General features: G+C 40.0%; 1 protein-coding gene across 1 annotated transcript in view; it reads left to right on the forward strand.

The window, feature by feature from the left end:
* Positions 1 to 216: 216 nt before the first annotated feature.
* chs1 (chitin synthase 1) overlaps positions 217 to 15,456 on the forward strand; it is a gene marked incomplete at its 5' end in the record, with an annotated part of 36,350 nt that continues 21,110 nt past the window's right edge. Inside the window, 5 exons of the mRNA XM_080730077.1 lie at positions 217 to 263; positions 5,062 to 5,197; positions 13,153 to 13,338; positions 13,923 to 14,124; positions 14,830 to 14,990. Coding sequence (XP_080586203.1) covers positions 217 to 263; positions 5,062 to 5,197; positions 13,153 to 13,338; positions 13,923 to 14,124; positions 14,830 to 14,990 — 732 coding nt within the window. The remainder of the gene's footprint in view (positions 264 to 5,061; positions 5,198 to 13,152; positions 13,339 to 13,922; positions 14,125 to 14,829; positions 14,991 to 15,456) is intronic.

The raw sequence follows: 15,456 nt of genomic DNA on the forward strand, positions 1-15,456 counted from the left end.
CATTATTGTTTCTATGTGCATGGCTCAATACTGAGAATAATGAAGTGATATCTTTGTTTGTTTATTTGTTTATTTTTTGGGGGGGTTTAATATCATATCAAGTTTGCTATATTATTATAGGCAAGTCGGCAAAGACAGCAAAAGTTAACTGATTTCACTTGTCTGGTTATAGTGCTACATTCATACTGTAAGAATACAGTGGAGTAGAAGGACAACATGGAGGAATTGAAAGATCGAGGGAGAAAGAGAGAGACGAGACACAAGTAAGGACTTTTAAATGTTGTTAAATGTATTGATTCTTATATTGTGCCTTTTAAAGCCACTTAATAATAATAATATCTCAAGATTTATATACTACTCAAAGTCATTGAGGGAGGGGCAAATGTAGAGCAATTAAACATGGACAGTTTTATAATTTTCAGGGTTGGAAACTAAGAACACTAAAATATCCTAACCAAGTAAAGTACTGTTACTTACAGTAAATATTACTTGTGTTGAAGACTAACAGCTACTTAGTCACATGTCATCACTGTGAAATGTCCTCAATGTGACATTTTACCAAAAGTAAAATTGCTGCTTTTAGAAATAACAAAAAAAGGTACACATACATGAAAAAGAAACTATTTTATGGTAATGAGCGTAGCGTTATAATTAGACTTCTACCCAGATTATTTGTCCGTTATTGCTGGAAGTTGGGAATGCTATGTCAAAAATAGCAGATCTGCGCTGCGAGCTTGTATATCTGCTATTTTTCAATAAAGCACCAAATAATGCATAATAATGCGTTCCCAATCTAAATGGTTAAATCCCCTCCCCCTATGAAGAACATTCATGGGGGGCCCGCAGTGAATCCTTGTACCCAGGGCCCAGAATTTGGTGCGACGTTTGGTGCGACACCCCAGTCACCCCACATCAAGGGTGGTTCTCATTTTGTCCGTCCATTACAGAGAGGAGACAAAGGTTTAAGGTTACTACGGTATTCCAATTAGCAGTTTCAGCACTTTAGCAGTTTCAGCACTCTTATTGAGACATTCCTGTTATCGCAAGCAATAGCTTGATTGAATGTGAATGCATTTTCCGATTGAATGAATGACCACACAACAATGATGTTGATGCTTTACCTGTGTAACTTCACTAAAGGCACAATCATCATTACCATCGACCTCAGGCAACGGCGAATGCAATAGCGATAATTGTCTTTATATACAGTACCAAGGGTTGGATTTGCTTGGGGATATCGGGAAATACACGCATTTACTTTTGGGAAATGTAAACTGTCTGACATGTTTGATATGGTATGTTTATATTTGATAATATCACAATTGAACCACTTGATACACTTGCATCCCTATTCTGGGCATTTCATAATAGGCAAACATTCACCAAAAATCCCACCTAGTGTGAAGTGAGCTGTGCTATTTATGAGTTAATATCATTAAGCTGTGTGCTTGTAGATCGGCTGTTTTCACTAGTTTAAATCATAAAAAAAAAAAAAAATCCAAGACAAACGGTTTTGGTTTGGACATACGAGATTTCCACCCAACAACGACGATATACTCTACAGACGGTAAATGAAGCCTATTTAGCAAGCGTGTGCATGCCGCCATCTTTCTACATCCTGTCCTGATAATGTTAATTTAAAATGAATTAATTGTATTAGTTAAAAAGATCAGGCGCTTAATGATAAGGTGAACATTTGGACAAAATAGCAGATCTACTGTACAACCTAACATGTCGAAAAGGGAGGAGGTCCGTACAGGGGATCCCAGGCGTTGAAGTACAGTTGTTAAGTTATAACAAATGGTAATGACTCATGAGTGATCCTTGATATACACTATTTTAGAAACTAAATACAAATGCATAAGATTTTCTTGAGGATAAAAAAATGCTACAATATTAACACATCACTGCTAAACTCATGCACATGGCAGGAATTGGGCTAAGGACACACATTTCATTACATGGCAACAGAAATCAATACTGTACATAGACATTTAACAACAAAATGCTGTATATAAATGCTGTGCATGTTGAAAATGGTATGGTTGAGAATGGCACATTATTCTAAAGAAGGTGTAGCAACAGCTACTCACGCTCGCTCGCTCGCTCAATCAGTCAGTCTGCCAAGTGTGCCATGGATGAATGTATGCTTTTTTGCAATATGTAGCTAGTATCTATTTAATAATTGCTGATGAAGGAATTGCAGAAGCAAAAATGTTTACCTAGGCCCAATAAAGGTGTAACTAGAAGCAGTGCTCTTCCGAGCACAGGTCTCCACCAGGCCACACAAATCGGCCTGTTATAGGGCAACCATGAGGCTGATTTAAAAAATGTGGGGCAGAGGTTCTGAATTAGCATCCAGGGAGTGTGTGTGCTCAGTTTGGCAGCGATCGGGCCAACGGCGCCGGAGATTAGCTGGTAACAACCAGGCCACACAAATCGGCCTGTTATAGCGCCACCATGAGGCTGATTTGAAAAATGTGGGGCAGAGGTTCTAGATTGGCATCCAGGGAGTGTGTGTGCTCAGTTTGGCAGCGATCGGGCCAACGGTGACTGAGATTAGCTGCTCACAAACTGCGAGGACGCACGGACGCACGGACGCACGGACGGACGGACGGACGGACGGACGGAGGGGAAAACATACTTTTCCTCAGCCTTCGGCTGGTGGAGACAATAATAACCTTTGGTACAGCAGTGAATCTTGATATACCTCTTATTTAAAATGTGTATTGGATATATTTTTATAGTTGTTTATTTTGTGTGTGTCCTGTCTGTCTGTGTGTGTGTGTGTGCGCAATACAGTACCACTACTTGTGGGTGTGGACTACTACTAGAGCTGCAAATCTCACCCAGTTGGGTGAAATGTGATAGAACTGTAACCAACCTGGCTAGGGTTCAGGATCTTGTAGAGTGCTGCTCCAGCTTATAACGGCAGAGCAGTATTATTGGATAGTTGCTATGGTAATACTGTATATCAAACATGATCACACTGGCAGACCAATAAGGAAGTGCCTGCCTTGTCATCCAAAGTACCATCAAGGGTGAATGCACGTCAATCACTGTTATCACTTATCACTCTTGATAATAATGAGACTGGACTGGACTGGGGTGTGGGTGGGTGAGGTGGGGTGGACTCGGGTGTGGGTGGGATAGATACTGCAGGATGGGTTTGTGTACTATGGCAGCAGTCTGAATACTTGCTCACTTATCTACTGGGACAACCCTCCACACGTCCCAGACTCTTCTACCTTCTGGCTCCCAAACTGTGGAATGAGCTCCCCATTGCAATTAGAACTGCAGACTTACTCCCAGACCAATCTTCTGCAGTTCTGCTCTAATCTGAAGACTCCCCTCTTCAGACTCCACCTTAGCTGTAGCACTTGCCCTAGCCTTGATGACCTTGCAGGCTTATGCAAAGGCTAAAATGTAATTTAGATTGCATGTTATGTAGACTGATGATGTAGAATGTTTGGTTATTCTACTGTTAGACTGATGGTATAGGTTTTGGTTTACCTATAGATACTATTTCTATGCATTTGCTGTCCTTGCTTATTGTAAATCACTCTGGATTAAGAGTTGTCTGCTAACTGCCTAAATTGTAATTGTAAATTGTAAATACTAAATTGACCAGATTCTCAAGGGCTCTATACCAGGCCCCTCTGTACCTGTTTTCACTCTACACTAAATATCGTCACCAAAAATAGACGATCTTCAAAATGAGTGGTGTGTTGTGAGATTTGAGATCTGAGATCTGCACATTTGTACGTAATGTTAGTCCCAGAATAGGGATGCTAGGGCTCAGGTGGTTAAGAGCTACCTCAGACAGTGCAGTTGGTTTATGGGTTGGTAATCTCTGGAACACTTCCAGCCAATAATACACAGCATGACCATGAAGTGTGCATGCGAGTGTGTGCGTGCAAGTGTGTGTGTGTTTACACAATGCTGTACCCCCTCCAACTGTATATTCCCCATTTTCAACAGTTTTTATTATGTTTTGAAACTTGCTTTGGCAATGTAAACTTATGTTTTCTCATGCCAATAAGCTCCTTTAAATTGAAAATTGAATTGAATCGTGTGGTGAAGTGGGGTAATCTTGTGTAAACTGACTGATAAAGCACTAGTGTAGGCCTACTGTATGTGTTAACGCTTCTTAGGCTGTACTCGCACATAAAAAGTAGGCTACTCTACCTTTGCTTTATCTAGGGGGGAGGCGGGGGGTAAAGCAGCTTCAATTCATTCCCTATGGAAGTCACATGGTTTTGAAGAGGCTGCCTGCTTTACCCCCCGCTTCCTCTCAGGTAATGCAGAGGAAGCATGCTTTTTATGTGTGAGTCCAGTCTTAGAGGTGGCTATGTTCCAATTTCAGATGTAATGATTAATGAAGACCTTTGATATGTCATACAATGTCCTTTCTGTTAGCTATTATATTATTTATTTATTATTATATGTGCGTGTTCTTTGATAGATGTCATCATGTCCTTATCTCAAAGATCTCAGCAACGTTATGCTCTACTCCCTGATAATACTGACACCATCCCTTCATCTTGATGTCTCATAACATCGTAACTGTGCAGATGTTGCCCTGCCATAAATCAGTGTATGTGTTGACTAAAAAGGCTAACGTCCATCCAATGCAATCAAAATGATACGTTGGTTGTACAGTATTTGTTGATGTGGTTCAAAAATAGTAATAGGGATGAATATTCGCTTCATTGACCTCCACTGGGATATTGGCAAATAAGGTGAGATATCTTTATGTAGCTGTGTAGCTGTAAGGCAAGAGAGAATCTTTTTCATGTGAAAGAAGGTGTTGTTTAATAAACGTTTATCATTGACTTTGTGCTCATTCAAATAAAGTGTGATGAAGGCCTTTACAAATGAAGAAAAAAACAAGATGAAACATCTGAAACAGCATCGACTACCAGCCAAATTGTCATTTTAGATATTGCTATTAATAATGACCAATAATAAATGTAAAAGTACTTAGAATAGGAGCCAAATTCTTATTTTGTGTGTGTGCCTGTGTGTGTGCCTGCGTGTGTGCGTGTGTGTGCCTATCAGAGACACATGGGACCCGTTCCAGTTGAACCCCATAGGAGCTGAGAAGGAGCAGAAGAGAAGGTGTTTCCTACTGGCCCAGAATCTAGTAGCTGTTATAGTTGGGTTGGCTGTCCTGACCAGTGCAGTCATAGCTAAGGTAAAATGACTAATCTACTCATTCTGTATAATGTTTATACAGTGTGTGTGTGTGTGTGTGTGTGTGTGTGTGTGTGTGTGTGTGTGTGTGTGTGTGTGTGTGTGTGTGTGTGTGTGTGTGTGTATGTGCGCGCATCTGTCTGTCTGTCTATATGTCCCTCAATCCATCTGCATCACTTGAAACCCTTTTTACAGTGAGGGTGGTTTGTGTGCTGTTGTGGGAAATGAAAACACCTTTACTATCAAACTGGTTCAAAGGTTATAGGGCCACGTTACGTTTTCAAACAGTTTCATTTTCGCCACGTGACACCGTTGCACAACAGAGTATGAAATAGGTCTTTAAAGGAGTAGTTCACCCCCGAAATGTTTTTTTTTTCTATTGATTAGTCACGCCATGGAGACTAGAGTTCAATAATATTTTAGGTTTTTTGTCGCATTCCTAAGACAAAAATGTGATAACAATAAATGTACCCCCATTCATTCCGGATGGGGACCCGTTTCGAAACGGGTCCCCATCCGGAATCAATAGGGGCAAATTTACTCGAATCAAATTTTTGTCTTAGGAATGTGACAAAAAACAAAAAATATTATTGAACTCTCCTTGGCGTGACTAATCAATAGAAAAAAAGTCATTTTGGGGGTGAACTACTCCTTTAAGTGGTTAATCTCAGACCGACATTGCTAAATTCATAGTGTCCAATCTGATACCTTTAAAAGCAGGAAGTTGAGCGCAAATCTGTTGACAATTACACATTTTAGTCAAACAGTAATTAACGCCTAAAGTAATTCTGTTCATAAAAACCTGTTCAGGTGACCTAAGCAAGCAACCATATCTCTCACTGAAATGCTGACCAGTCCCATGGCATGTACTGTTATTATGGTAGGGTCCATGGTCCACAACACATTATCACTTTGTCCTAAATCTCAGTCCAGATTGAATGCTTCCATGTGTCTGTCAATAATGTTTACACTATTTTTTTCCACCATCCTATCAACTTCCTTAGTTACTGTATCAGTAACTGGATCTCAGTAATGATCCACGCCCTGATAATACTGTCACTGATAATACTGTCCTCAATTTACAGTACTCTCATCTCCCAAGCATCCTCACTTCTTGGTTTGAAGGACACTTGGGAGAGTGAACTTGAGATTGAGCTGGGGGTGGACTGGTGGAGTGAAGTATTATATAGAATAAACGTGTTCACAGATACAACAGACTCCTGCAACAGATGTCATCACTCCCCTGCAGATCACACACACACATTTTTCTCCTGCCCAAAGCTTTTTTCCTTTTGGACGTCCTTTTTGGAGCTGTGTGAAGCACAGGCTCCCTATACGTGGCTGTGTGGGTCTGTGGGTCTGTGTGTGTGTCTGTGTGTGTGTCTGTCTGTGTGTCTGTATGTAGCCTGAACTTCCTAAACTTCGGCACGCCACTAGTCCCACAGTTTTGCCACCACACACTCGCGCCATATGTCAAATCGACCGGCTTACTCGGGAATCGTGGGCTATTACTTTTCTAAGAGAAAGGTTCTATAGTTTAATTGATATTAATTTATTAGTGAATTAATTTTCCCCATTGACTTATAATGGGAATTGCAAAAACTCACATTCAATTATTTGTCTCTCGCAAACCATAGGGGCTAGAGTTTCAAGACTTGGAGAGGAGGTTCATAATGATTTCAAGGATTAAATAAAAAATACTTGTGTCATTTGGCCGCATGGTGGCGCCATAACACCCCACTTTACGTTTTGCCCTGTAACTCTTGAACCGTAGGTCGGAAAATTAAAAATATTTTTTCCCTGGATTCCTTGGGTCATGACGCATCTCCCCATATAGGCCACGCCCATTTGCGCCATGATAGATTTTCCGCCATCTTGAATTTTCTCCAAAACACACTTTTTGCTCCTTTTCCTACATATTTTCTTCAAATGTCACAAATATCGGTACACATGATCCACACACACACACACACACACACACACACACACACACACACACACACACACACACACACACACACACACACACACACACAGCTCCACTTCACACGGGTGTGATTTTTTGATACCATCTCCGTGGTTCTTGGTTTTTCGGTTTCTCCCTGTCCATTGATTTTTGGTGTGTCTCCTGTCTTGGGCAGATTTAATAGGCATCAGAAATATCTGGTTGCATTCGCTTCTCTTATTGCTAGACGTCGCATATTGCTGCACTGGAATAGTCCTTGCCCCCCCGTAGCAACTCATAATGTAATAACGGCTCATAATGTAATAAGGGCTCATAATGTAATAAGAAAAATGTAATAAAAACTCATAATGTAATAATCAGCTCATAATGTAATAAAAAAACGAGCGCATAACGTAATAATGGATTTTTCAATAATGTAATAATGTAATAATGTGTTACATTAAGAACCTCCACATAGGAGGCTCATAATGTAATAAAACTTCATAATGTAATAATGTATATTTATTACATTATGAGCTGATTATTACATTATTAGCTTTTATTACATTTTAATTATTACATTATGCGCTTGTCTTTTATTACATTATGAGCTGATTATTACATTATGAGTTTTTATTACATGTTTTTATTACATTATAAGACCTTATTTCATTATGAGTTGCTACACACCCTGCCAACTTTGTTGATGAAGAATGGAACAACTATCTGCTAAACATGCAGCAAATGAATACATATTTAGCTGTACAAAGAGCATCCACAATTTGTTCAACATACAGTTCGTGATTGTATCGATACTGATTGTATCGACACTGGGTGTTGATGCAACATCGATAATATCCCCATGTGGTCAGTATGACGACAGTCTGCCATTGCTAGTTCTGGGCCACTTTGCACCATTATGTAAGCCTTGATGGACCAGTCACACACTTGATTCAAAGAGCGCACCACTTCGATCTGTCCAGACTTAGGGCCAGAGTGAGGTGCCGGGTCAGGGCCAGAGTGAGGGCCTTACGGCGAGAGTGAGGGCCAGATTTAGGGCCAGAGCAGGGCAGGATTTACCCTTCATGGTGCCCTGTGCTTGGACCTAGTTTGTTGTTTGTAGTTTGTGACCATATTTTCAGCCGCTCAAACCGGACGCGAACCACTGTTGCCTAAAACCGGGACCCTAAAAGCAATGTGCACATTATCGCGCACGTGCGTGCCCATTCTCTAGCGTTCATGTAAGCCCACATACACCGCAGGGTTGCAAACAGGCAATGAGTGATTGACAAACAGCCTCAGCGTTGAATTCAGACGCGCAATGAATTTGTACATGTTTTCTGATTGGTTAGGTGAGCATGTTTTCGTGAAAAGAACATGATAAATGTCTATGCAACCACTGAAAACAGATACTATTATTGGCACAATTTTGTAGTGAATGTTGAAAAGCGGGACATATTAGTGTTTTAGAGATATTTGTCGGGACACCGGGACGCAGCTTGAAAACGAACAGTCCCGGCCAAACCGGGACGTCTGGTCACTCTACTTAACGCTTCCAGTGCCAGCCCCTAGAGGGCACCAAAGAATGCCAGACTTTCTCCCATAGGGGACTGCATTAGCATCCGGGGGCTCACGTTGCAGTGACGCGCGTGCTCACGTTCGTGCACGTCATGGAAAGGTCCCGGATGATAATGCTAACAGAATAGCTATTCCCATTTTGTCATTTTAAAGATCATTTTTCGGCGATTTCGCCGTAAATAAACCTCGCGCCACATCCCTAAAAACACAATCCAGAGATATGGGCCTCCAAAGATGTGGTTTTTCATTGGATTCGGCGGCGATTCGCGGCTACGTTCGCGGCTCACGGCCGGCATGGCTTCCCCAGGATTTGGACCACTGGATTTTAAATTTAGGCTCAGGCTTCAGAAGGCCTCGGATCATTTTATTCATTTCATTAAAAATCCCGAACATGTTCGGGATAGGCACACTGGACTACGTTCCGGAAGCGGCGCTGAACATTCGGTGAACATTGGGGGTCTCAAAAATGTATTTTAAACCATTTTTAATGGAATATATCGTCGGACCATGTAAAATGGCTAGCTGGCTAGCGTAGGACGAGCCAGGACCACCCACGGCTCTACAAGCAGCTCAGGGTAAGTCAATTAATAAAAAAAAATATGTTTTGGATTGAACATATCCCGAACATGTTCGGGATAGGCACAGAATGAGTTAATAGTGTGGTCTCAGTTGTTGTATGAGATACATGAAGGTTTCCTGTGCAAATAAGCCGAAAAGCTTACTAGGATCTCCCTTTATAGTCAGGGAATTTTAATAAAACCCTGGGAATAAATTCCTTACCAAACAATTTCTTCACCAATGTGTTCGTAAAGGTGTCTAGTAACATATCTAACAAAGATTGAAATTCAACATCCCTAGCAAAATATTTGACAGCTAGGGTAATTCTGGGGGCCAAAATCAGACACAAAAAAAACAATGGTTTAGTGATGAGTCATCACTTTTCACAAGGTGTATGGGGTCCATTTTTGGCCCAAGGAATGTTTTTCGTGCAAAACAAATGCTTGCAATGGATTCAGAATAATTAAAAACACCTAGTTAGACCCCTCACATCCCACTTAAAGCATATTTTTGGGAGTGATTTTTTCCCTTATAGTACAGTGTATAGTAAGTGAATGAGACCGAGAATTACCCTAGCTGTCAAACATTTTGCTAGGGATGTTGAATTTCAATCTTTGTTAGATATGTTACTAGACACCTTTACGAACACATTGGTAAATAAATTGTTTGGTAAGGAATTTATTCCCAGATGTGACAGATATTCTGCTAGTTCTCCCTGACTATTAGTTGAACTGTACTGTCATGAACCTTTGCCTATGCAAACTTCTAATAAAGTCTTCAATCAATCAATCAATCAATCAATCAATCAATCAATCAATCAATCAATCAATCAATCAGGGATAGATAGCACCTTAACTCTGCAGCCGCACCGAGGCGCTCCAACACAACAGTGCACCAGTTATTTTAGATTTGTGCATACTAGTATCCACCTAACGTTTCTTCAAAACCCTTGAGTGTAACCAGTCATTAAAGACAGCAACGTTAGCTTAGCTTAGCTTAGCTCATGTGAATATCTTTTGTTTACAGTTGATCCTCTGGTGCCCCCCTGTGGTTGTTGATGCCCTGTGCTTCAGCACATCAAGCCCTGTTATAAAACCGGCCCTGGGCCAGAGTGAGGGACCGAGTCAGGGCCAGAGTGAGGTACCGAGTTAGGGCCAGAGTGAGGTCTAGACTTAGGGCCAAAGTGAGGGACAGATCGAAGTGGTGCGCTCTCCTCTGCTTCCTGGACTCTTTGAGTCAAGTGTGTGACTGCCTGGTCCATCAAGGCTTACATAATGGTCCCCATGACCTTCAGCAAAGTGGCCCAGAACTAGCAATGGCAGACTGTCGTCATACTGACCACATGGGGATATTATCGATGTTGCATCAACACCCAGTGTCGATACAATCACAAACTGTATGTTGAACATTGTGGATGCTCTTTGTACAGCTAAATGATCCCCATATGTATTCATTTGCTGCATGTTTAGCAGATAGTTGCTCCATTCTTCATCAACAAAGTTGGCAGGGTGTGTAGCAACTCATAATGAAATAAGGGCTCATAATGTAATACAAACATGTAATAAAAACTCATATTGTAATAATCAGCTCATAATGTAATAAAAACAAGCGCATAATGTAATAATTAAAATGTAATAAATGCTCATAATGTAATAATCAGCTCATAATGTAATAAAAAATACATTATTACATTATGAAGTTTTATTACATTATGAGCCTCCTATGTGGAGGTTCTTAATGTAACACATTATTACATTATTACATTATTGAAAAATCCATTATTACGTTATGCGCTCGTTTTTTTATTACATTATGAGCTGATTATTACATTATGAGTTTTTATTACATTTTTCTTATTACATTATGAGCCCTTATTACATTATGAGCCGTTATTACATTATGAGTTGCTACACCCCCCTCCAACAACATCTTGGTTAAAAGACCTGACATCATTTCTTAACTTAAGAGAAAATCAAATTCGCAGTTAGAGGCTCCTTGATTGGTTTCCATCGCACATGGGACCCACTTCTATCACACATCAACTCTATTACCTCCATTGATTAAAATGTATTTTGTATTTATTTTCTACTTTATTACATTACCAACTTTACCTTTATCTTATCTTTATCTCATTATATCTCATTTGTACACAATTGTGTTTAATCAATTTTTCTCTCCTCAGGGCTGTGGGTGGGTGGGAGGGTGGCTGGATAGATGTTGTGTAGTCTAGTATGTTGTATTACTCGTATTGTTTTTGTCTGCGTCCATGCATGTCCTATGTGCAGATGTTGCCCTGTAATAATGAGTTGTCTACTGTTCAGGCTGAACCATAACCTTTAGAAGCAGAAAGTTAAGTCAAGTTGACCAATTACATTTTTTAGTCAAGCAGCAGTCCCTGTCTAATTGTCTTCGCTAGGTCGAAGACGTGGCCGAGACAATGTTTTCGCCCGTCTGTTCTCCTATTTGTCTGTGTTCCTGTGTGTCCGTCTGTGAACAGCCAATCTTAGGCACCATTGGCTCGATCGATCCCATGTAGGCCAGATCATAACCCCTGCCCAATTTTTTTACATCGGCCTGTGACACCAGGAAGCCCATTTTTGCAAAACACCTTTTTATTCAATTACTCATTTTCTTTCTTTCTTTTTTTTTTTTTAGATTTGTTTTTTGGGCTTTTTATGCCTTTATTTGATAGGACAGTAGACTGACAGGAAATGGGGAGAGAGATGGGGAATGACATGCGGCAAAGGTCGTCCGGATAGGGAATCGAACCGGCAACGCCAGCAGGCATTATAGCCTAGTATGTGGTATGCGCCTTGACCACTAGGCCAGCGGGCGCCCCCAATTACTCATTTTTTAACATCCAAAAATCACACAAATCCATACACATTATCTCTATAGTCATGTGATTAAGATGGATCTGTCTGAGTTTTCATATTCCGTCCTGATTGGCTAAGATTGACTTCTACTATACCTGGCTTGGTGGACACCCTGTTCTCAGAGGAGCACATGGTTTATAAGAATCTGTTCAGAAATCATAAGCAAGCATATCTCTCACTGATATGCTGACCATCCCTTTGGCAACATGCACTCTGTATTATTGTTATTTATGGTAGGGCAGTGTCCACGACACTTTATTACTTTGTAACAACCCTCTCTAGACAGCTGTTCTCTTTCTCTTTCTGTGTCAGTTGTACTCTGTCCCAGTCTCTGAGAAGGAGAGAGAAAGAGAGAGAGAGAGAGAGAGAGAGAGAGAGAAAGAGAGAGAGAGAGAGAGAGAGAGAGAGAGAGAGAGAGAGAGAGAGAGAGAATACAAAAAGGAAGAGGCACAGAGCAAAAACTAAATGCAAAGAAGGAAGGCTTTGTAGAAAGACAATGAGAGATTTCAACAGTGTAAAAGTTACACTGTTACTAACTCTCACGTCCCATTATACAAAACTACATGAATCCTTCAGTTTTCTTCCTTGTCTGTGTCCGATCAAAGCTGTTGATTTGTTGTCCAACTTCCTTATAAGAATGAGTGTTTATCATCATGACAACAATGATGACAATTCTTCTTGATAATAAACTGGAGACCTATATGCCAAGATGAACAATTTACAGTTAATAACTTGTTTGTTTACCATCCCAACAAAATGTTTGCTAATTAAATGTGTGTGACCATTTCTGACACAATTAGCCACAATTTGCCTTCCTATTCCTCATAGCAGATGTGTCAGACTCATTTTTTTGTTTGTTTTACAATCCAAAACATCAGATAATAATGAACAACATGACCAAAGACTAAGAGTTTCAGCCTATATGAGATGTATTGTAAATTACCTTATGGGTCATAACTAACTTAAACATGCTTATGTTCTACATGTCTTTCCAATCAGGGCTCGCTATTGGTGCTGTCTACACTGTCCAGTGACTACTCCATGCGTAGCCCAAAAGAAAAACAGTTCTACATGCTGATGCTGGTGTTTTGCCTTGTCTGCCCCAACTTTCTGGTGTTTCTCAAGTCACTGTGGAAGTGTGCCTTCAAGAGTTTCGTACAGCCTAACATGAAAACCATGGGAAGTGTAAGTGTTCACCACAGCTATTTCAATTCAATGCATTGTATTGCCATTGCAGGTGCAGCATTTAGTTTGCAACTCCCAGTCAACGAGTTCCAGTCAAAACACTTAAAGTGCTATTTAAGCATTGACTGTTACCGTAGTTACTTGGGATTTCATAATTTCAATTTATATACCATAATCTGAGATAAAACCAGCATTATGAAACAATTTGGGAGTAACGCAATCAAATGTGCATCTTGTGATTCACTGCAGTATTACATATCGTCACTGTCGGGCAGAAACCTCGTATCTCCAAGTTTTTGTACAGTTTTTGTACATTCTTTCGCAAAGTGAAGCACTGCTTCATCACACAAGGCCGTCGCACAAAAATAGTGAAAACAGCTGATCTACAAGCACACAACGCCTCGCGGTGCGAGGCGTTGTGTGCTTGTAGATCGGCTGTTTTCACTAGTTTAAATCCTTTTAAAAATGATAAATACAAAACAAACGGTTTTGGACATACAAGGTTTCCACCCGACAACGACGATATCTGACACACTCCACCGAGACGCCATGATTTTAATAACATTACCTTCCTTATCTTCCAGATTTGTGCCATCGAGTGCCTAGTCTCTCTGGGAACCTCTATCCTGGTACTCATCGTCATGCCCCAGTTTGATGTGTTAACTAATCTCTTCATCACTGGGGGAGTCTGTATCATGTCTTCTGTTCTACAAATAGTATTCAGACTCCAGAGAGAAACATGGAAAATAGTGTTTCCTGTCTGCTCGCTGATCCTTGTACTAACTGGTAACGTTACCTTTCTTTACCAGCTCGTATATAGGCCTACTTTGACACTCACCAAGTGAACAAACAAACCAAATCACTTGTATAACAGACTGGTCCATCATTAACTATCATCAACTAATTATCAACTAATGATAACTAATGAACTAAAATGAAGTAACTAAAATAAAATGAAATAAATCACCCATGTTCAACCTTATCTTCATATAAGTGGACCTCACTAATGCTCATTTTAAGATAAGACCATTTATATCTACTCACTCTGTCTCAAACCTTTTTATAATTTGTCTTTTTCATTAATGCAACATGCTTCTATTTCAGTGTAAAATTCCAGGAACATAAAGTTCATAGAAAGTTTATATTAGCTTAGAATCACATAGGCCTATAATATCACGTAGGAAATGAGGAAATGGTACCATCTTATAATGAGCATTAGAGCATAATGGTTGAAAACTGGTAAAATGCAAAGTATGTAAATGTTCTTATTGAGTAACAATTTTGTTGCATCTATCAGAATCTGATCCAGAATAAGATTGTTCTAGATAGTAGGCTAATTGGGATGGCATGGTTAAAAGGTCTTAAGTAAGCCCACACAGTGGTACTGCCCATAAGTCCGAAGGCTTATTTGTTAACTAACTAACTAACTAACTAACTAACTAACTAACTAACTAACTAACTAACTAACCTACAAACAAACCATCCAACCAGGTTACTGCCTCCTTGCAGTGGACTACTATGTCCGTGTGGACTCATTTGTGGACAATCAGAAGAATGACTGTTTCATTTATGTTGGAGTTGGAATTTTCGCATCGATCCTGGTTTCCCTCTGCTGGTGGGAAAACCCAGTGCAGGCTGCCAACAGCATGCAGGTAGAACATGTCAACACACCTGCAACCAAATTCATTCTGCACCATTTATTAAGGAACTCTTAGAAATGTATTTTACATAATTGACACTCGCTCATTCCCATTGAACATGGGGAACAAAGTTTTGTTTGGGGCACTGTTTTGCTGGAAAAAGAGGCCTGCAGAAGCAAATGTTGATAGCCTATATTATGGTTCCAAATAGTTTTGAGTTCTGCAGCAGAGTAAATAAACTTAATTAAAAAAGAAGACCCATGACTAAACCTTGAAGTTAATTGTTTCTTTCTCATTTTATGCATGAATCCTTGCTAATTTTACATTTTCCATAAAGTTATTTAAGAGAATTAACAAGCTGCCACAATGCCAAGGAATACGTTTGGTAAAGTAAACTATCAATCATAAACTCACAGACGTATGCAGAATGTACAAATTGTGAAAACACAAATCCAAGTATTAATGCCGACATCTCTCC

The sequence above is a fragment of the Nannobrachium achirus genome (assembly GCF_963921795.1).
Source record: "Nannobrachium achirus genome assembly, chromosome: 7".
NCBI classification, from domain to species: domain Eukaryota; kingdom Metazoa; phylum Chordata; class Actinopteri; order Myctophiformes; family Myctophidae; genus Nannobrachium; species Nannobrachium achirus.